Source organism: Salminus brasiliensis, chromosome 19, assembly GCF_030463535.1.
Source record: "Salminus brasiliensis chromosome 19, fSalBra1.hap2, whole genome shotgun sequence".
NCBI lineage: Eukaryota > Metazoa > Chordata > Actinopteri > Characiformes > Bryconidae > Salminus > Salminus brasiliensis.
The window spans coordinates 30,093,492-30,115,750 of record NC_132896.1 but is presented as its reverse complement, the minus strand read 5'-3'; the positions used below and the strand labels follow the sequence as shown (position 1 = coordinate 30,115,750).

Genomic DNA, 22,259 nt, shown 5'->3' with positions numbered 1-22,259 from the left:
TTTTATTTAGGGTCATTTCTGACCATTTCTATTGACCTTAGTGGTGTGAAAAACACAAGCTCTTAATTGCTGCCCACATATCGCCATTGTCCTACAACAACCTGGTATCTCCATTTTTGCCATTTTTGGCTTTTTGACCTAGTCTGAATCTGGCAGTTGATCTTTACATTGTCTTTAAATTCTATGATGAACTGACCAATAGAAAAGCTCCTTCTCCTGTAAAGTTGCCGTGCATTTTTCAGGTACAAACTTTTTTTATGTACGATGGGGAACGATGACATACTGCATGCATCAAGTGTGGAGTAAACCTTAAGGATGCTGACTTCACAGAGTGCCCTCAGAGTCAGTAGGGAGCATGCTGTGAGGAGCCCACCTCAGAAGCAGCTCTGTGTAATTCCATGAGCCGAGGTGAGGGAGTGTAAATTTAACAGTGATGGGGGAGAAGGTTTGTGTGGTCGGGGAGAGAAAGAAAGGGAGAGAGAGAGAGAAAAAGAGAGAGAGAGAGAGAGAGAGAGAGAGAGAGAGAAGCACTGTATGGGAGGGTGTGAGTGTACTCTGTGCTCCCATACAAGGAGAGCAAAGGGGGGGGGGGGGTGTAGAGAAGGGGAGGGAAAAGAGAGGAGGGGAGAGAGAGGGAGAGAGAGAGAAAGAAAAGGAGTAGAAAAGAGCTTTGTGCTGAACATCTCAGGCTGTCCTGCTGTACCCACATACTGACCAGGTAAGCATGAGCTCTCTCTCCCTTGCAGTCTCTCTCTCTCTCTCTCTGCATGTCTGCCTCTCTCTGTGTATATATAGGATACTGTAGGATACATTTACTGTCGCTGTCATGCTGAAACCTTGTATCTCCAAAATGTCAACTTTACAGAAGAGAGAAAAAGCCTTATTAACTTTCAATAGATGTCAATGTCATCAATGTTATTCCAGTTTTGGAGCATTTCTATTGGTCCATACACCATGACATTTGGATACAATGTAAAAGGAGAACTGCCAGATTTACATTATGTAAAATAACAAGGTTTTGTGTGACAGCTATATATATATATATACAGCTATATATATATATATATATATATATATATATATATATAGTCTCTATGTGTCACTATGTCTGTATGTCTGTCTGCCTCTCTGTCTGTGGGCTTCACCTATGCCCTCTACTGTTCACTGTGACTCTTCTGTACCTCTCTCTCTCTCTCTCTCTCTCTCTCTCTCTCTCTCTCTATCTGTCTATCTATCTATCTCTCTTTCTCTCTCTCTTTCTCTCTCTTTCACCCTGATGCCTCTTTGAAGAGCAGTGCCCTCTTCCTGAATGCTTTAACATATGCTGAGTTCCTCTTGACCGGTTACTCACTCTCCCCTCCCTCTCTCCCTTCTCTTTTTTTTTTAGATTTCATTCATTTCTCTCACCTCTTTTAAGGCCCTCTATCACTGCGCTTTCTCAGTTTTGCCCGAGCTGGCTGTGGGCAGCGGTCTTGCTTGACGCTGCATGTGGCTCTATAATTACACTCTCTCTCTCTCTCTCTGTCTCTCTCTCTTTCTCCCTCTCTCAGTGTCATGCCGTTTTTATTGTGTCTGGTTCGTGCTCAGGCCGTCTGAAAAGCTGAGGATGATGTTTGAGGGTGTGCTTATGTGTGTGTGTGCGTGACTGCTGGAGAGGGCAAATAAAGGTTGGTTTGCTTTAGGTCAGCGGGACTGAAGCTGGGAAAACCAACAGTAAGTCCTAAATCACTGCCACCGGACTGCAGGGTCTGACACTTTCCATGAAATAAAGTAACGTTGAAGGCCAGAGAGGTTTATTACTTTACAGATGCTCTTTTGTGTGCTTTGCCTGCGCAGTAGCGTACTACAGATTCACACTGGTCATCTGGGAGGGAAGAAAGGCCTTTAACCAGCTCATGAACCTCCACAAGCCTTCGATTCTCATTATCATGCAACTTTCCATACCTGCTACTGTTACGTAACATCCAGTGAGGTGGAGGTTTCTGCATTGCAGACAGATGCATTGCAGTAATTCAGCCTTCTTCAAACTTCAGATGGCAGTGGAAAAGTTGACCGACCCAACGCAAGCGTGACATGTTAACATTCTCTCCGTCCCCCAAGTAAACATCTTTGTTTGGTTTTTGGAGATGTCCTGTGTCAGCGCAGTCCACCAGATAGATAATCATATGGTGCTTCAGATTTTCCAAGCAGCAGGCGGACGACGGGGGTGGAGGGTCACCATGGAACGGAAGAGCTTTCCTTTTTTACCCCGAGCCGTAATACCTGCAATTAAGACTGCTACTGTTTAGAAATGAGGAAATCCAGACTGCACCACTGCACAGAAAGTAAGACAGTAAGACATTAGGTAATCTGCAAACCTGCCATACAAAGCATGAAGCTAATCAGAGTTCCTAATTCATACTGGAGTGTCGTCACAATCAGCCTTCATGCCTGAGAGGTTATACCTGCCATTCTGTTAAAAAATGAGAAGATCCAGATTGGACCACTGCCCACAAAGTAAGGCAATGAGACATTAGGTCATCTCCAAACTTGCTCTGCATTGCACAGTGCTAATCAGTATTCCTAATTCATACTGGAATGATGTTACAGTCAGTTAGAGATTATAAATGTGAGCATTAGTCCAGGCTTCATGTCCAGCCCCCAAAACACTAGTCTTATTATTCAGTGAGAACATCAACCCAACAGTCTCCAAGAAGCACTAGCGTTGAATTGGTGTGCCATACGGATGTGATTGGGTATGGTGTGTTCAATGTTCTCTCTGAATTTGTGCTGTTCTAGAATCTTCCCTTCCCTTTTACACTGTTCTAGAATCTTCACCTTCACACTGTTCTAGAATCTTTCAATTCACACTGTTCTAGAATCTTCACATTCACACTGTTCTAGAATCTTTCAATTCACACTGTTCTAGAATCTTCACATTCACACTGTTCTAGAATCTTTCAATTCACACTGTTCTAGAATCTTCACATTCACACTGTTCTAGAATCTTTCAATTCACACTGTTCTAGAATCTTTCAGTTCACACTGTTCTAGAATCTTTCAATTCACACTGTTCTAGAATCTTTCAATTCATGCTGTTCTAGAATCTTTCAATTCACACTGTTCTAGAATCTTTCAATTCATGCTGTTCTAGAATCTTTCAGTTCACACTGTTCTAGAATCTTTCAATTCATGCTGTTCTAGAATCTTTCAGTTCACACTGTTCTAGAATCTTTCCTTCCCACACTGTTCTAGAATCTTTCAGTTCACACTGTTCTAGAATCTTTCCTTTCCATACACACTGTTCTAGAATCTTCCCATTCACGCTGTTCTAGAATCTTTCCTTTCCATTCACACTGTCCTAGAATCTTCCCATTCAGGCTGTTCTAGAATCTTTCCTTCCCATACATGCTGTTCTAGAATCTTTCCATTCACGCTGTTCTAGAATCTTCCCTTCCTATTCACGCTGTTCTAGAATCTTCCCTTCCTATTCACACTGTTCTAGAATCTTCCCTTCCTATTCACGCTGTTCTAGAATCTTTCCTTTCCATTAATGCCGTTCTAGAATCTTCCCATTTACACTGTTCTAGAATCTTCCCTGCCCGTCGATGCTGTTCTAGAATCTTCACACTGTTCTAGAATCTTTCCTTCCCATTCACGCTGTTCTAGAATGCCCCTTTTGATTTGTGCTGTTCTTAAATGTTCTCTTTCCGTTCTTCTAGAATCCTGCATTTTCAATTGTGTTGTTCTAGAATGTTCCACTCCTGTTTGTGCTGTTCTAGAATGTTCCCTTGTTTTGTTTGCATTCTCCATCCTCATTGGGTTCCATTGGCTTGTTGGTTGTCACTCTGAAACAGTATGAAATTATATAATAGAGCTGCTGCAGTTTGGACCCGGCCAACATCCTCATATTAGAGATCATCACACCAGGCGACTTTCTTCCATTGCTCCACAGCCCAGTTCGGCCACTCATGGCACCCTTTGTAGGCCTTTGTTATTTGGTGTAGAAAAACAGAAATGACCTGAAATGTCAACAAGACAATGCAAGAAGCGACACCGCTCAGCAAGTGGGTGTAAGGCGATGTCATGGCAACACAGTCATCACTTTGAGGACTGAAAGAAATGCAACCACTATGTATGGGACAACAACCCAGCCAACATGCTCAAATGGGGCATCCATGGGTGGAACATGGGCTAGGTGGGTTTCAGGTGGGCATGGGCTCTGAGTGGGTTTCTACATGTTTGTTTGGGCCACATCTTTACAGCCGCCCTTAATCTTAGGTCCCATTTAGGCCCCTTATGCAGTGTACAACCCAGATGGGGCCCATGTTTAACCCCTCCTGGTCCCATTACTGACCCCGGTGGGCATCCAAATGAAAAAACATTCTGATTCCCAGTTCGGCTACTCATACAGGCCCTACATGGACATGTTAGCTGGCAATGAATGTTCTTCATACAGTTTTCGCGAGCGTTCTCCTGACCGCTTCACCCAAGTTACAACAACAGTAGAATCGAGATGCTGTTCACTAGTGGAGTATCAGCTGAAGCTGTTTTACGGCACAGTTCTGTATTGTGTTGCTTTAAAGCTAAGCTTAAAAGTTAGAAAGTGGAGCACGACTTTCTATCTGGACTGATACCACCTGATTGGTTAGCATGAGGAAAAAATATAGGACGGGCCAGCAGTCTGGCCCATACTGGTGAACTGGTGTCCTTTGGGACATATGCCTCAAAGGCTCTGACAGACAGGCCCTGAACCCTCCAGAGCAAGCCGCTCTGCCTGCCGCTGACCGCTGCCTTTTCGCTCACATGCACAAACCCACATTCAGATGCTCAGACACCAGATGGAAATAACCCGGCCGCACTGGCTTTGCTGTTGTTCTGCTATTTTAATTCTGTCAAGGCAGTAAATCAGAGTGTGGGTATATGCGTGAGAGTGTGTTTGCGCGCATTTGTGTGCGTATGTGCGCAAGTGGGATGACAGAGGGCTTGCCAGGTTGTCACAGGGCTTGATTTATGCTGATCTGAGGCTCCTGGTGGAGATGTTCGCTGACAGGACAGAGCGCACAGGGAAGGACCTGCTGCTCAATCAACAAGCTCAATCATCGTCCAGCTTTCTGCAGCCCTGACCAACGCTTTATTTTGAGGCTGGCTCGCGAACCATGTCTTACTCTTTATAAAAGGGCTTAGTCATTATGAAATGGTTCGAATTGGTATTGTGACCTCCTGGTTAAGAGCCACCAGGCAGTGTTACGAACACATCGTGACTTGGCATGGGTATCGGATTGCAGAGGCATCACTAGAAAGTAGTACTTAAAATGGGTTCATGGTGGAAGTTGATATCGCAGAATACCTGGAACACCTCGGTTGTTTGTGCTCTTTTAAGGTATGAGTTGGTGACAAGGAAAGGCACAGATGAAGCCCGTCGATCTTTAAACATTCTTGGGTGCTTAACAACTGGCAAAAATAAGCGCCTTCCTGCAGTCCCTGTCTTCAGCTTTTAATCACAGAGGATTTTAGAGGCTTGTCTGAAAATCACACACTCAGTGCGAAGTTATGCAACACCCTCCCAAGCAAATGCTTATTATATCATCCAGAATTATTGGCCAGAATTAGAATGCAGTGTTTTATTGCATTTACCTGAACCTAAATTTGCTTCCACAGGCTGATAAGAGGCCTGCCAATAGCACAGTAGGCCTACTCTGGTTTAGAGATCTAAAAGATGATGAAATGATGCATAAAGCCTATAATACCAGAGCGAGAACCGCGAGGAACAGTGCTCTAGCAGTGGCCTAGCAGTGGTCTAGCACACATAGTTCCACACCACAATTTGAAAACCTTACCCATAAAGCTGTTTAGACACTGTCTAAAGCTGGCTTAGACAATAAATAAAAAATAATTGTTACCATTAGTAGTACAGGCTTAAAAAGGTTCTTTAAGGGTCCTTTAGTAAAGGCAATGGTTCTTTGTCTTGTTGAACAGTTCTTCAAAAACAGGAAAATCCTCTTGTGGATGGTTATATTGATTCTATATAGCACAACAAATGGGTTCCACTGTTGTTATGAATCAAATAACTGTGTTTAGCACCCTTTGAGAACCCTTTATTAGTCTTAGGTTTAGGCCACAAATGTTAAAACTCACCTGAATATTTAATTCTGTTAGACCTACTATGGGATTTTTGGCCATTCTAGATTAAGCATGAACATTCAAGGCTTAAAAGCTTTAAAGCTTGACTTTAATATACACTATATGTACAAAAGTTGGGACACATTGGGACACAGCTCTAAATCATTGAATTCATTCAGCCCCTTTGCCAGAGGTGTATAAAATGAAGCACATAGCCATGCAGCGAAGAATGGGTGGTTCTAATGGCCGGTACTATAATAGGAGCCATTGCTGCTACAAGTAATTTGGTGAAATTTCTTCCCTTCTTGATTTTCCACCATCAGCTGTGAGTGGTTTTATTGAATAGTGTGAGTGTTTAGGAGGCACAGCAGATCAGCCACCAAGTGTCAGACCATGTAAAGTTACAGAGCGGGGTCAGGGCCGAGTGCTGAGAGTCTCCAACGCTCTGCTGACTCAATAACTGCAGAGCTCCAGACTTGAGCTGCAAAGAGGGACCGGCTCTATATTAATGCCAATGGGTTTATTATGTTGATGCAATAGGTCTTCAGTTCCACCAGTGAAGTCCTGACCAATGGGAGAGCTTTTTTAGCTCAGTCTACTTAGATACCAGAAAAAGAAAAATCCTGATTGGACAGTTTTCAGTTGAGCATTTCCCAAATCTAACCCTTTTACTTTTCAACCAACATTTAATAATGAAATATGGTGCCCTCCCCATGGCAGACAGGGGTTCAACTGCCTGGCTGGGAGAGGCTACCATGCTACATCAATAAGATCCTTGATCCTTGATTCTTGTCAAGTCCTTTACTGGTTCAGTCAAATGTGCTCAAGCAAAACAGGAGTGCAGAAGAGTCTGCAGTGACCCTTTTCTCACCTTTCATCTGCTGCAGATGATGTCATCCCAGATCCTCATCCCTGGTTGGCTGCAGCACCTGCTCGTCATGCTGCTGAGGCTTGCCCTCTCCTGTGCATCCCCGGTGAAGGTGTCCAATGTGACGGCGTGCAGCGCTCGAGGACCTGCCTCATACATCCTGGTATTCACTGGCCACTGGAGTCCACAGACGTTCCCAAAGCAGTACCCTTTGTTCCGGCCCCCTGCACAGTGGTCCAAACTTGTAGGTAAGACGTGTCCAAAGGTAAATGTGGTGATGGAGAGTTGCAGCTAGACTGAGTCATTTAGCCAACTGCCTTTTGGATTGATCAATTGACTAATCTGTAGCAAACTGTGTCATTAGGCACCAGAAACTCTATCGCCCCCAGCACTTCCCATAGTGTACTGTAGTCTGTCAGAATGACCAGGAGTCTCGTATGACCCTATTGATCTCATTAACAGGCTAGCAGGCCATCTGCTGGACATTATTTTGAGATAAGTGTGAGGTGTGTCAATGCAGGCCTGGGTTACATCTGGAGAGCCGTGGTTGACCAATGAATAGAGCTCACTCCAAGACTGCAATGCTGTTCCCAGTGGGAAAGGCTCGTAGGGGACAGCCCTGGCCGGAGTGTTTCCTCACCTTGTGATGTGTCAAGAGCCTGAAGACTAGCAGCTGGCCTGTTAACCCACCCCAGTGCCTCCTCACAAGACACACACACCTCCCCCCGGCACCTCCTGCAAATGAGAGTGAGACAGCCTAATGAGGAAAGCAGAGGGAGAAGCGGAGAAAGAGGGAGAGTGAGGGAAGGGGAGGGTAACTGTTACCAGATGATGCAGGGTACCCCACATGTTCACTGTATCTGAGGAGGGAAGAGAGAGCTGGAGAAAGGGAAGGAGAGGGAAGGAAAGACGGCGAGGGGAAAAAGAGAGAGCTGAACCTTTTACATAAACATATTACATATACCTCAGTCGAGTGGTCTGCAATGGTCATTCACTGCCTTTAATAGGAATCTCTGCTCAGGGTATCAGCGTTATACCCGCTCCCAGGCAAATCTGGCCAGCTAAGGATGCAAAGTAAGGCAGCTCCAGCCAAGACATTTACAGCCGGGGGGGACTTGGAGAGCCTGGGGTGTTTGCAAGACTAAAAGCAGGTCAAACCAGGTGCTCCTGGTGCCTCCTGGCTGGCCCTCCTTTTCTTAAATGCCCTCGCAGGCTCTACCATTGCAATTCAAGTTGAATTAAGATTTGACCCAATGGAGAGACCATGAGTGCATGGGCGTCGTTTAGAGAGACAAAGACCCAAGATGGTAACAGGAGACGGACGGGAGGATTGCTGTGGTTTTGTGGTAGGCTTGCCTGAATTCAGAACTCTTGGCACGGACTGATCATGCTCGTGCCAAACCAGTCAGACACTGCCTGTGGACGGATGGGAATACGTCAGCGTACCAAACAGCATCTGCATCCCTGTGTCTCTCTATCACTCTCTCTCTCTGACCCTCCTCAACTTGCTATGAATTTCTGCCAGACCATGATGGTTTGAGGCTACGCAAGTCATAGGGGGACATTACGAGCACACCTAATCTCTTTTAGAGTAACAGTGAACCTCTTGGTTTTTGCTTTTCTCAAAAATCGGTCAAAGCCAAAAAGGTGAATGGGCTTGTGAGCTCATGTCGGTGCCATTTTACGCTTGACTAAATAGGGTGCATGATTCTTGGTGACCTCAAACCAGCAAGTGTTGTTTTTTGCTGATTTCTAAGAACATTAATTGTGCAGGCGTCTGGAAAACAGTTTACGTTGGTGTGCTGATGCTGATCACAGATGGAGGTGAGAGTTTAGACGCAAGAATTTGCATCTGATATAGCCAGCCGCACAAAATGATGTTTATGTTCGAGCCTCACCCGTTTGTTTTTCCACCAGCCTAATCACCTCTGAACTGAGGGTGGAGGATGGGCACTTGCTCTGCTGGTTTTAAGGGATTTTTTACAGCAGCCCTCTGTTTTCTCTCATGTACGTTGTTAAATGCTTTTTATGAGGGTTAGCACTCCTGCATTTCTCTCAATGGAATTTCACAGAAACGGTTCGGGAGGCAGAAGTGTGGCACAGGCATGTTCCAACCATAATTGTGTGTGTCAGTGCTGAAAGCTACTGGAGTGTGTGATTTGCCCAGCTGCCTTTAAATGTTTAGAAATGCATCCTCAGCAGATATTATCCTTAATTTCTGGGGGGATTTTTTTTGAGGATTTACTGCTACAAGAAGAAATCTGTATGTTGGTATGATGACTGACTGACGACAGTGATCATCAGGTCCCGGTTTCCCAAAAACATCTTTAAGAGCCTAAAGGGTCATCTTAAGGGTCACACACACAGTTTGTTTAGTCCTTGTAGAGAGACAAGGGACTAGACAAGCCTTTTATGGAGAAGAACTGCCAATAGAATAGGACTCTCTGGAGCAGATAAACATGAATCTATTGTCATTGTGCCTAAAGCATTGAGCGGCATTGAGCTGTAGAGCAGTAGAACTGTGTTCTCTGGAATGATGGATGGTGCTCCTTCCAATACTTTTGGGATGAGGTGAGGAGTTGGGGATGAGGGAGGGTGGTAATTATCCAACCCTTACCCTTACTTTAACCCAAAACCTGGTGATCATCCTGGTAGATAGATAGACATACAGATAGATAGATACATAGTTAGATAAATAGATAGATACTTTATTGATCCCGAAGAAAATTTAGCAGCCAGTAGCGGCAGTGCAGTTATAAAGAATAAGCAAAGAATAATGTGCAGGAGGAGTGGGTATCAGCAGACAGATGACAATACTGAATAAATATGTGCATATATTGGCATTTAAGTAAAGTGTCAGTAGTGTCCAGGAGTGGTCACCACATGTTTCAACTAGATCATTAATTATTTGAACATCTGTAGATGGTCTATAGAGGTGGAAGCTTACTGTCCAAATAAAGTGACATCAAACCTTTTCTCTCTTCGTTTGGTTTTGCTACAGCTGTCACCCATAATGACCAGTACCGGCTGTGGCATGAGGGGGCGGCGGCAAGTCCTGGTGTACAGAACTTTGCGGAGCTGGGTGTGACGGTGGAGCTGGTGAAGGGAGCAAAGGAAGCAAGGAAGACAAGGGCAGTGGGCTCCATGTACCGTACGGCTGGGATTCCCACCGGCATCGGCCACAGCTCCACCGAGCTGATCCTGCACCCAAGGAATCCACTGGTACGTCCAGGTTGAGAGAGCATTGGGACACGGAATATTGGCAATAAGCAGTGGGTTGGGGGCACTCACATGCTACCACACTCGATCTGGGGTTTTTTTTTTGTACTCTTCCATGTAAATTCATCTTAACCTTGGGGGTCAAACCTGGACGCCCACAGTACTACAGGATGCATCTTCTGCTGGTGAATCAGAATGGAGAAAGCCTAGAAGTAGGTTCTCCAAAGGTGGACCTCATGCTCAATGTGTCTTAAATTGGCCAGCTTTTGATCTGAATAATCACAGCAATTAGGTGGGCCTGATTTATGCCCCCATGTCCGTTCTAGTACATCATTTAAATTAGAAGAAAGGAGAATTTTCCAACTGATGCTTCAGAATAGGCCCCAACTCAGCTTAGTTTAGTTCATCTGTGATGGTCTTAGTAGACTGTGGTCGTCTGTAACAATAAAGAGCTTTCCAGAACCACCCATAGCTGCAGAAACGACCAAACCACAGCCTCTGCTACACTCCCCTCTTGTGCCCACTGCCCTCTGGGCTGTGTCTCCAACACCCTCAACTCAGGAGAAGGGGATGAATCTGTCGCCCAGGTCCTCCTTCACCCTTCTTTTCTGTTTATTTGACTTCAGCTCTCTCTTTCCAGTGACTCACGGCTGCTGCAGTGTATTTTATGAGAGGGGGAAGTTTGGACGTAGCGTCTAAAATGGGCACGGGTGGTAATGTGGTGACCTACATATCTTTATTACCCATGCAGGCCCTATTTTCATTACCACGCACCTGCAGAAAAAAGGGAAGAAATGGCAGCCCACTTCTGTTAGACGCGTGCCTGGCATTGCTGCCTGCTCTGAGCTGACAGCGGCGCAGTGGGGCGTCAGGCTGCGACGGGCTGTTTTTAGAACTGCAGGGCAACGAGGCAGTGGGTTATGATGACCAGTCGGCAAGTGTGAGTCTGTGTGTGTGTGTGTGTGTGTGTGTGTGTGTGTGTGTGTGTGTGTGTGTGCGCGCAAGGGCTGGTGTATGTTGGGAGTTATTGAAGACGTATGTGAGTGGACAGCAGCATGTGAGGAGCATGATATTTATCTGTGTTCATCTGATGCATACGTTCTGCATTTGTCCAAAAGTATCCAGACACCCCTTCTAATTACTTACTTACACGTACACTTTGAGGTGTGCCCATTGCTGATGCAGGGATTCATAATGTCCATGGAAAAGTATTGCCAATATAAGGGGATGCTCTGGAGCATCTGTCCATAAGCCTAAAGTCACCATGCCTAATGCCAGGTGTGGGATGGAGGGGTATAAAGCCCCCCTAGCATTAAGCTGTGGAACGGTGTTCTCTGGAATGATGGATGGTGCTCCGTCCAGTACTTTTGGGAAAAGTGGATTGAGGTGGGGAGGTGATCATCCTGACCTTATTAATGTTCTTCTCACTCAATGCATTTAAATCATCACAGCAATGCTGCTCCAACATCTAGTATAAAGCCTTCTTCCCTGGACAGTAGAGACAGTTACTCCAACATAATCAGGATAACTCTTTTAAATACCTTTGATTGCGGAAGAAACAATGGATGAGCAGGTGTCCCAATACTTTTGTCCACACACACACACACACACACACACATATATAAATATGGAACATACCGGGCATTTGTAAGAACCCTATGTTCTACTTTGCACCTGATGAGGTTAAGTTGAGGGTAGGGTTCTGTATTTGATACGGCACAGCAGCATTTAGTTACAGGCATACACACGTCACTAGACATACTCCACATGGATAGCAAACCGTGTGTGTGTTTGTGACAGAGAGAGAGAGAGAGTGAGAGTGTGTGCCACTTGACACACTTGGGAACTATAACAGCAGTCTTGAGAACAGCAGGCCGAAGACCAGGCCTGTGATTTATTTCATGCTTCCTTGTAAGAAACCATGAAAGTCAGGTCACAGAGGCTGCGGTATCGGCATGGGTAACAGATCACACACACACATACTGCAATCAACTTTTATCACTTTCTTAGCTTACCTGCTCACACAGCACCGCTGCCTCCAAATGGAAGTGCATTATTGGGGCAGAGCCCACATCGGAGCATTTCGGGCCGGACTGGGTTTCACTGGGACGACCACATAATCACAGGCTGAGGACTGCAGGATAAATTGATGGATTTAGTTTGGAGAGATCCATAAGCCACAATCACACAGGCACTTAAGACGAATGAATGTATCAAAGGTCGCAAATTCGTGACTCGTAAATATTTATAAGCCACTTTTTGGTGCCATTATGTGTTTAATGGGAAACAGGCAGCGCTCCTGAGTGAGCTGTGTGAGGAAACGGCAGCGGCATTTCCAGCAGCATCGCAGACAGAGAGAAAAATAGGACGATTAAAGTGAATTTGTCCCCGACACACTGAACTCGTGAATAAGGGGATGGTTTGGCAGTCAGAGGGGAATGGAAGAAGAACAGTGTGTGAGTGTCTGCTAACATGCCCCCTCAATTGTAAGTGTGTGAGGGAGTCAGGCATAAAATCTGAGAAACACAGGAGGGACGATGTCAGAACACAATGTGCTTTTTATAGGTTTTTAAAGGCCAAAAAAACTTCTTTTTAATTTACTGATGTTAAGGCAAGGTTTGGTACATATTTACACATAAAATTACATATATGGGACAAAAAATCAACATCCCTGCTAAAAGTTCCAGCTCAAGGTCGACTAAGCTGACCTTTGATGGCCATGGTTGAAAAGCTGCTCATTCAGGAAAACATACTCTATACTGGTAAGCTAGCTGCTTTACCTTATGCTGGTCCACAGCATATATTGCATACCTTATGCTGGTCCACAGCATATATATATATATATATATATATATATATATATATATATATATATATATATATATTATTTTTATTACATATGGGTACTGACATGTATATGACATGTGGAGCATACGTATCACCTCATGTCCTGACACTGTATACTTTACATACATGCGTCTGCTCTGAACGCTGTCCACTGACCAGACTGGACTGCGCAGAGATGTCTTGAACTGACACACTTGTCTTTCCACGCCAGTGAAATTGATATAGCAGGGCAGATTCCTGGAAAAGCCGCAGCGCTAGGACTGGAGGAGGTGGAGGAGAGGAGAGATGAGAGGAGGAGAGTTAGGCACAAAGCCAGCCTCACTGGGCCTCTGTAGCAACTGCTCCGGTCTGCAGTTTTGGGGAGTTTTTTTTTATAAAAGGGCACCAAAAGTTGAAACCATGCAATGTTATAGAGACTGGTTTCATAGTGCGAGCATCATCTGAATACAGTACATTCATTTTTACAAATCAAGGTGCCAGAAGGATGTTTTTGGGGGAGATTTTGTAGAGGAGGCATCTTTTGGTTCACTAAAAATGAGTTCTTCAAAAGGTGCCTTGAGATGGAAAACTTTATTTTCTTGGCATAGTTGAATAATGAGAGTTTAGTACATGGAAGTGCAAACATCAACCACTGAACCTTCAACACTGTTGTCTCTTTGTTTCAAAGAAGATCCAGCAGAACCAAAACAGAGCTGTAAAATGAGCCAATTACCCCAAAACCCCAACCCCAAAACTCTTACGTAAAATTTCGTAAGCCTTCCAAGACTAAACACAACAGCTACATATGGACAAAATGGAAGCATGGCTAAAAAATGCTAATGCTAGCATTATGACAGGAGAAGGGCCACCTGGAGCAGGTACTGCTAAGGGTGTCTGCATGAGAAAGCCAAGGCATAGTTAGCTAAAAGCTAACACTAGACTGACCAGAGAAGGGTGGAGGGTTGACCGAGTGCAATCTCTTTGGCTAGCTAATCGCACATAACGCCGAGAGGACCCAAGGAGGACAGCAACACTACGCTCTAGGGAATAGTTACAACGCTAGGCTAAGCTAGACTACCCTGGCAAAATAACAGGGTTGTAAATAGGCTAGTAAAGTGTTTTTCACCCCAGCCAAAGTGACATACATACATGACTATTTATGCATCATGAACAACTTAAAATATTCAATAAAAGCACATCCTGTGGCACCTTTAAAGAATCATCCATTAATAAGTTATTTAGGGAACCAAAAGTGCTTCTTCTATGGCATCGGCCCAAAGACCTTTTATTGGCACCTTTATTTTCACGAGCTGAAAACAATAACATGCCTAAAAATGAAGCTTTGGGATCTTAAGTTGATCGTGGCCTTGGAATAACCGTCGCTACCTCATGCATTAACAACGTTATGACTTCAGCCTTTCAGAAGTGATGCCAGTAATATGCAGCAATGCATCTGAACTGGGAGCACTGTCCATTAAGTTGCACTCTTTAATGCCAGAGAACAAAAAAAGACTGTGGTCCACTCAAGGACTTTGGCTGCATCTCAACTTTTGCTCTTAATCTGGAACTAGGCTTGTCCCTCAGGACCCTGTGTGTGTGTGTGTGTGTGTGTGTCTGACCTAGGGGCTCTTCCTGCATGAGGTCATAGCCCAACAGGAAACATTCATCACCATTTAAAGGAAAAACACCCCACAACGTTTCAGCCTAACAAACACAGGAAAGAAAGGAAAATGTTGGAAAAAGCTACAAAAATGCTTCAGATATGACTTACAAAGTCAATTACTCAGGCACACTGTGGCGTATTCAGGCCACAAGGCATATTGCCAGAGGAGAAGCTGCTTCAGGAGAGCCAGCTTGTGTGTGTACGTATGTGTGTGTGTGTGTCTGATCATTTTGCATTCCCTGTTCTGCAGCTCTCCTTGATGGTGAAGGTGATTCCTAGTCCTGATTGGTTCGTGGGCGTGGACAGCCTCAATCTGTGTGAGGGTGGGCAGTGGAAGCAGGAAGTGACCTTTGACCTGCATCCCTTTGACGCCGGGACGGACAGTGGCTTCACTTTCTCTTCTCCAAACTTTCCCACGACGCCCCCTGAGAACATCACCATGGTAAGGCGGCTAGGGCCGGCAGTAATCTGCATTTTGGAATAGCCATTTATCATAGCTGTAGAATTTATATATATATATATATATATACACTCACAGAACACTTTATTGTGCAATTACCTAATCAGACAATCGTGTGGCAGCAGTACAATCCCTCAAATTATGCAACCCTCAGACCATGGAAAATAATGAGCCGTGCATGAATGTTGGATGGGCTGCTTTGAGGGAATTTTCAGCACAACACTCTCTAGAGTTTACTCACAATGCTGCAATGCAGAAAACACACCCAGTGAGCGTCAGTTCTGCAGTTCTCCAGACAGGGTCACATTCTTGATGAGAGAGGTCATCAAAGAGTGGTCAGATTGGTTGGAGCTGACAGAGAGGCTACAGTAACTCAGATAACCACTCGGTACAATTGTGGTTCAGAAAAAGGATCTTAAAATGCTCAACACGTCCAACCTTGAGCTGGAAGGGCTTCAACAGCAGAAGACCACATTGGGTTCCACTTCTGTCAGCCAAGAACAGAAAGCTGAGGCTGCAGTGGCTCAGCACAGGGTCACCAAAACTGGACATGTGAAGACTAGAGAAACAAAGCCTGGTCCAATCTAATCTTCATTAATGGTGAGGCAGATAAATGGTTAGGTCAGAATTTGGTGCCACAGCCATCTGTGGCTGCGAGTCCCAGAGAGCTTAATTGGCCTCGCTCTCTCTAAGTGGGTAGGATGCTCTATCTCTATGTTCCCCCATCACTCAGTATGCAATGTGCAGTGCGAGCAGGTGCTATTTTTCATGTTCAGCTGTATGTACGATGAAATGCTCCTTGAGTGCGACGCAGAACATCGTCAATGTTTGTCTTTTCTTCTTTTTATGAAACAGATTACGTCTCAGAAGCCAAACCACCCAGCTAACTCCTTCTATTACCCACGGCTGCCGCAGCTACCACCCCTGGCCACCATATGGCTGAAGAGACAGGCTCGCTCACCTGTCCGTCAACACAACCACGTGTCCAATCACATCCTGCCGCATCACACCAAGCCCCAGCAATTCTCAGGTGAAGATACAAAACATGTTATGCCTAGAGTCCTTATATCAGTGCAGCCGCACAGGCCCATTAAAAGGGGGCCTGGTTGTCAGTATAAAGGACCATAAACCTAAGCTCTCAGAAGGGCACTACTGATGTACAGCTGTAAGTACGCTTCTGTCGGTGCACTTCAGTGTGAAGCGCTCTGCATGGGTCCCCTCATCCACTCGAGGCTGAAAAAAGCATCTGTGGAGAATTATCAGTGAACATTTGGAAAAAATTTCACATAGGCTTTGTTTTTGTGTTGTTGGGCAAATAGGCATTGTCAGCATAACCAAAACATAATTGAGAATTTGAATGTGCTGTGCTTTGCGCTTGTTTGGAGTCCCCCAAATCTAAACCCACAAAAACAAACATTTAAAGCATGTTTGAATGTTGAAAGAAATATGGTGAGGAATGAATACAGTGTAACGCAGGCTGGTTAGTATTAGACAAATGAGACCATACTAATTTGGTTTCCACTAATTTGGACCTTTTAAAGTGATGGTTCGATGAAGAATCAGCTTTACTCAATTTCCTGCCTACTCCAAATGTAATTAATTAGCTAAGACATATTTAATCTCTCATGTGTGCTTCTTTGGTTTTTCATGTAGAGATGCTAGAATACCGTGGATAACAAACACTGGAAATAGACTCTCACCAATTTCAGCTCGGTAAACATGGGCCTAAAAGCACCTCTCAGTCTGCTCAAAACACATCCAGGGGGCCAGCAAGGATCGCTGGTTCGAATCCCAGCCATCATCAGCCGAGGCCCAGAGAGAGCACATTTGGCCTTGCTATCACCTGGGTGGATACATGGCGCTGGCACTGTGGTGTTGGCTGTCACTGGCGTCTGCAGGCTGATGCGTTGAAGCCGGGTATGCGGCGTTCCCCTCCAGACGCGTTGGTTGCCTGGTGATGTTGCATCAGCACCAGTTCAAAAAGTGAACGGTTTGACCGTGCACGTGTCGGAGGGGCTGTGTGTTGGTCCATCCTCACTGGTGTCGGGGGATTTGCATGGGATGGGGAGGGGAGTTTATGTACAGGTTGGGTAATTGATGGTCCAAATTGGGGAGGAAATAGGCGAAAAATCTCACAGAGAGAACCCAGATCCAGATCTTCATTTGTTTGGCACAGACAAATCAGTGTGGTTTAGAACAAGGTGTGCACATGCCGGTTCACTAAATCTTATATGTTAAAAATGTGGGCAGCTATTTACAGAGACGGAATTGGTGACAGTCTATGTCTACTATCTCAAAAAGTCTTGCAAAGCTAAAGAAGCTCACACGTCTTTGCTGTGCTCACCTTCGATCCCTGCAGAGACGCCGTTGGACTGTGAGGTGTCCATGTGGTCATCATGGGGCCTGTGCCTGGGTCCTTGTTCCCGCGGAGGCCTGCGCCACCGCACCCGCTACATCATGCTGAAGCCGGCCAACAGTGGCACCCCTTGCCCCGAGCTGGAGGAACAGGCCGAGTGCACACCACACAACTGCCTGGCACAGCAGTGATGCCCGTCTAAGCGCTGGCACAGAAACTCTGACTTTGTCCAGAATAAGAGCCGCTTTGAGACGCAAGTCACAGCCGCAGGAGGGCAGAGGTCACCACGAGCGGTGGTCCAACGCACCGGCCTGCCTGGCAAAGAACAGCTCACGTATTCTGTTCATAGAGAGACTCAGATCTGATCATAGCTACTGTATTTACAGTACGCACAGCGTATTAATGAATTATTATACATTGTATTTTGCAGCCAACAATTTTTAAAAATGTTTTTAATCTTCAATATGCAAATGTTCACATGTCAGAGGTAGGCTAATGTGCTCATTTTATAGTGTTGAAATTAATTTAGGATTCATTTCCTTTTACAAGCACTGATAGAAACGCTCTTCAGATACTCCCTATTGTCCCTATTGACGACTAGTGCTCTCCAGTAGTAGACCTAAGACAGGCCTATTGCGACAGAAATCTTACATTTGGAAAGATAGGATGGGCTGCTTTTATTAGACTGACAGTCTGAACCTTGTCTGAGTTCAGTCTTACTGCGTAATCCTATATATTATTATATTTGATCCCTCCTTAGGGGCCTTTAAAAGAGTTGTATATACTGTATGTTGTATTTGTATCATGTCCTCCTTTTAATAAATGTGGGGTTGTTTGCCTTAAAGGGCCCATATGCTGCATTTGTCTTGTATGTTATCTCCCCATTTTACTCATGTTATGCCTGAAGCCCCTCCTTCACTCAATCTAACGTCCAAGAAATCTTCGCAATCCACCACCGCCTCGTCACCTCCTTTTTACCCAGTCCTAGCTCCACTCATCAGAGGGGGTTTTCCGTGTTCTCTGAGTTTCCTACTATTGCAGTCTGCTCCCATAATATCATATTCTGATGGCATGGTCTGAACATTTATAACATTTATGTAGGTTTGTGTTTTTAAAAAAATGCACATGACCATTCCTTTTTATAGTGCCTTTAAGACTTGTTGCCATACTTTGTCTATAGGGCTATAGAAATGTTCTGTGAGTCTAGGAGGTTAAGGACTTAACACATGTCTCCCCCGATCCATGTGAAGACAGGCACCGCCAGCTCCCCAGCTCCACCACACCAGCTAACAGACGCTGGCCAACATTGCTTCAAGCGTGATGAGGGGAGAGACCCTGGAGAGAGCATGACCAATTGTGCTCTCTCAGACTCAGGCTGCTGATGGCAGAGCATCATGGCTCGGGATTCGAACCCCCCGGTCATAGTGGTAGCGCATTAGATCGCTGAGTCCCATTTTTGTATTTCTGCCTTTCCGAATGGCTCAGCAGACTAAGACGCTGACACTATGGCCAGAAGATTGAGTTCAAATCCTGGGTCATACTGCTTTGCCATCAGCAGCTGGAGCCTGAAAGGGCACAATCGGTTGTACTTTCTCTGGAAGGCTAGATCTCTCTCTTTTTCTCTCTCTTTCTTTCTCATATATCCATATATATCCATGATAAATAGAAAGACGTAAAAATGACATGAAAAATGACATGAAATAAATAAATGTAAAAAATGTTTTAAATTTGATTCCATTCAAAATTATGAAGGTTTCTCCTTCTCCTGTAAGGTCTCCATTTTGGTGCCCATTTAGAAGACTTTGTTTTGACAACAATAATATGCAAATGACCTCTGTTGTAATTGGCTGTCCTCATAAAATAAAACAATCCAGGCCACTGAAACACCCCTAATAACTTCAGATTGAGTGGGCGGGGCTACGATGCTGTAAGATGAAGAAGCAGTTATATATTTAAATGTCTTTGGTTTTCGAGACAAAAGCAATTAATTCAGCCATAAATGGGTTCTTTAAGAAATGCAAATCAAGGGTATTAAAAAATTGGGAGCATTGCTGTGAGGATTTGATTGCGTTCAGCATCACCATCATTCCAGAGAACACAGTTCTTCCACTGCTCCACAGCTCAATGCTGGGGGGCTTTAGACCCTTCTAGCCCACGCCTGGCATTAGACATGGTGCTAATAGTCTCATGTTTTCTGCTTTAGAGAGCCGTATTCTATTGGTTATACTTCTCTACAGGACTGGACAAGCTGTATGTGTGTATTTGGGCATAAAGTGTACTTACATATTACATCAGACTGAGGATAATTGGTGAAGGGTCTGTCTTGACACCCATTCATCATTAATTAAGAAAATAATTTAGGGTAGAAAGTCAACAGTAGTTCATACTGAGGCAACTCTTTACCTTTTTTCCTACTGCCAATCTTAGTGACTCGCCCAGTTATAACCCCCCCCCCTTCCCTTTCAACACACACCCACACACCAGGTGTATGCAGTAAACCAACAGCTCACAGCTTAACATGATTACAGGTAACACAAAGCGCCACTCTGGGGAAGTGTTTTCTAAAGCCCCTTAGTGATGCCCACTCAACAGCTGTACAGGCAGAAGACTAGCCTAAACAAAGCAAAGCTCTCCCCTGGGGTTTGAACTTCCCCAAGGGGACGTAAAACTATCCTTCAACTACAAGACTAAGCGGTTTGCCTATAAAACCTAATGATAAGGCATGGGCTTACAGGCGGCTTGTTACATCAAACCCTGTATAGGTTAATAGGGCAGCATGTTCCCCATCCTAGGCCTGGAGTTCCTCCTGAATGGCACATTATAGTGTTTTCTGCTCTGATACACACGTTTTCATTTTAATAAGGCTTGGAAATTAACTGATTTTAATTAAGTGTGTTAAAACAAGCAAAAGCAGGGGTTAGTCAACGAGCAGGAATGGGAAACCCTGCACTAGTGGGTGAGGAGTTGTGTCCTGAAGCTGGCTAGGGTAGCTGGGAAGGCTCTGGTGCCATCTAGCGGCCAGCCTCATTTTGTGCTCTCAGGAGAAGCTACTTTTACTGTTATTAAAATCTGAATTTTATATTATAATCATTATTTCTATCACCATTTTTCTTTTAATTTATATCTAAAAAAGTTGCAGTTGCGGCAAAGGTCAACAGAGGTCGTCAAATGTGTGGCATTTGAGAGGCGAGTAAAATTTCTTAGACCTGAAGTGTGTGCTGGGAGTACTAGGCTACTGCTTATTTGCGGTTCTACAGAGCCCCTGAGGTGACATGGTGGTTGTTTTTTTTAATATTGTGTGGCCACAAGATAATATATTTAAATAATCTTGTGATCAAGCCTTATTAAAAACAACCACCATGTCACCATGTAGAGGATTCATACACTTCTATATGCTGAAGTATGTTGCGTTATGTTTATTATCTGCTTAAAAGCACAAATGACTTCCTAGGTTGCCTTCAGTTTGAGTGGGACAGTTATTGTACAGCCCACATGGGCGTCGACTTGGGAACCCATACCCTCTTTGAATGACAGATGACTAATGTTAATAAGACCAGTACAGCAGCGTGCCCCTTCTGTCACTGTATGGCCCTATGTGTGCCCTAGGTTGCCTTTAATTCAACATAAAAATCAATATACACTCCTAATATATTTCTTTTTTATTTTCTACTCTCTGCAACAAAAGGTTTGAGCTTTGTAGTGTCATGGTTTCATTAAAAAATAATGTAAAAGGTGAAATAGCTTGGTGCTAGAATTTGCATTGTCTGACCCCCCCTTAAGTTTTGGGTAGGCCCTCCCAACCAACCAACCAAAGAACAGGCATTTATATGGAGGCATAGTAACAACACTGGGATTATAGGATAGGAATTAAACCCATAATGATGATGTCACATCAGCCCACACATGTACCCAGTCATCCAAGTGATGTAAAAGTAAAAAATCCAGCCTCATCAGTCCAGGTGACCTTCTTCCATGTCTAGATAGCACTTATGACGGTGGACAGGGGTTAGCATGGGCACTCTGATCAGCCTACACAGCATGAGGTGCTGCATTGTGCGTTGTGAGATCTTTCTCTTATAACCATCATTAATCATTTCTGAGGCTCTGCCCAGTATGCCGTCTGTCTGAGGTGGTCCTAGTCACTGGGTGAGAACTGAAAATTAATAAATTGGAGGAAAAGTTAAGAAATGCTAAAAACAGGAAAAAAAAAAACTGTAGAAGAAGGAATAGCTTTTGTTGTAACATAGGTCCATGGACATTGCGCTTGAGGCTGTGTCTTGAGAATGACCCTGCAGTGGGTCACACAGGGCAGGGCGGGCTCCTAAGCAATGCCCTTAACCCTTTCAGCACCAAGAGTGGTGTGGCATAGCTGACCCTGCGCCCTGACCCCGGCTTTCTAAGCTGGGTTGTGGCCACGTATTCATATGCAGTCATTGATTATTATTATTATTATTAATAATAATAATAATAATAATAATAATGAGTGTTATATACACCCATCCATTTCCTCTGAACTCCCTAATATTTCTAACTTGCCACCCAAACGTAGTGCTGTACAGAGCTGCCCATTACAGCTGCAGTTGATGAAGTGCTCGGCAGAGGTCGCTCTTACATTTCAGGGCTCGGTGAGGAGCTCCAGCCCGCAGTGTGTACGAGGAGTGCGTTTGGTTACTGAGAGTCTAAATGGCGGACGCGGAGAAGAGGCCATAGCAAGAACAATAACATTTCAGTCTCCTGCTAAAAGGTGGCGTAAAATCGCTCCGGA

The 22,259-nt window shown here is 44.6% G+C and overlaps 1 protein-coding gene across 1 annotated transcript; it reads left to right on the top strand.

Annotated features, from left to right (window-relative positions):
* Positions 1-682: 682 nt before the first annotated feature.
* spon2a (spondin 2a, extracellular matrix protein) lies at positions 683-18,343 on the top strand. The gene is made up of 6 exons (XM_072663624.1): positions 683-718; positions 6,990-7,218; positions 9,972-10,192; positions 14,929-15,120; positions 15,994-16,168; positions 17,498-18,343. The coding sequence occupies exons 2-6, from the start codon at positions 6,990-6,992 to the stop codon at positions 17,683-17,685; spliced, it is 1,005 nt and encodes a 334-aa protein (XP_072519725.1). The 5' UTR covers positions 683-718; the 3' UTR covers positions 17,686-18,343.
* Positions 18,344-22,259: the final 3,916 nt, after the last annotated feature.

Coding starts and splice junctions, on each gene's coding strand:
- spon2a (XM_072663624.1), top strand. CDS start 6,990: ATGATGTCATCCCAGATCCTCATCCCTGGTTGGCTGCAGCACCTGCTC. Junction 7,219..9,971: donor ACAGTGGTCCAAACTTGTAG/GTAAGACGTGTC, acceptor GTTTTGCTACAG/CTGTCACCCATAATGACCAG. Junction 15,121..15,993: donor CCCCTGAGAACATCACCATG/GTAAGGCGGCTA, acceptor TTTATGAAACAG/ATTACGTCTCAGAAGCCAAA.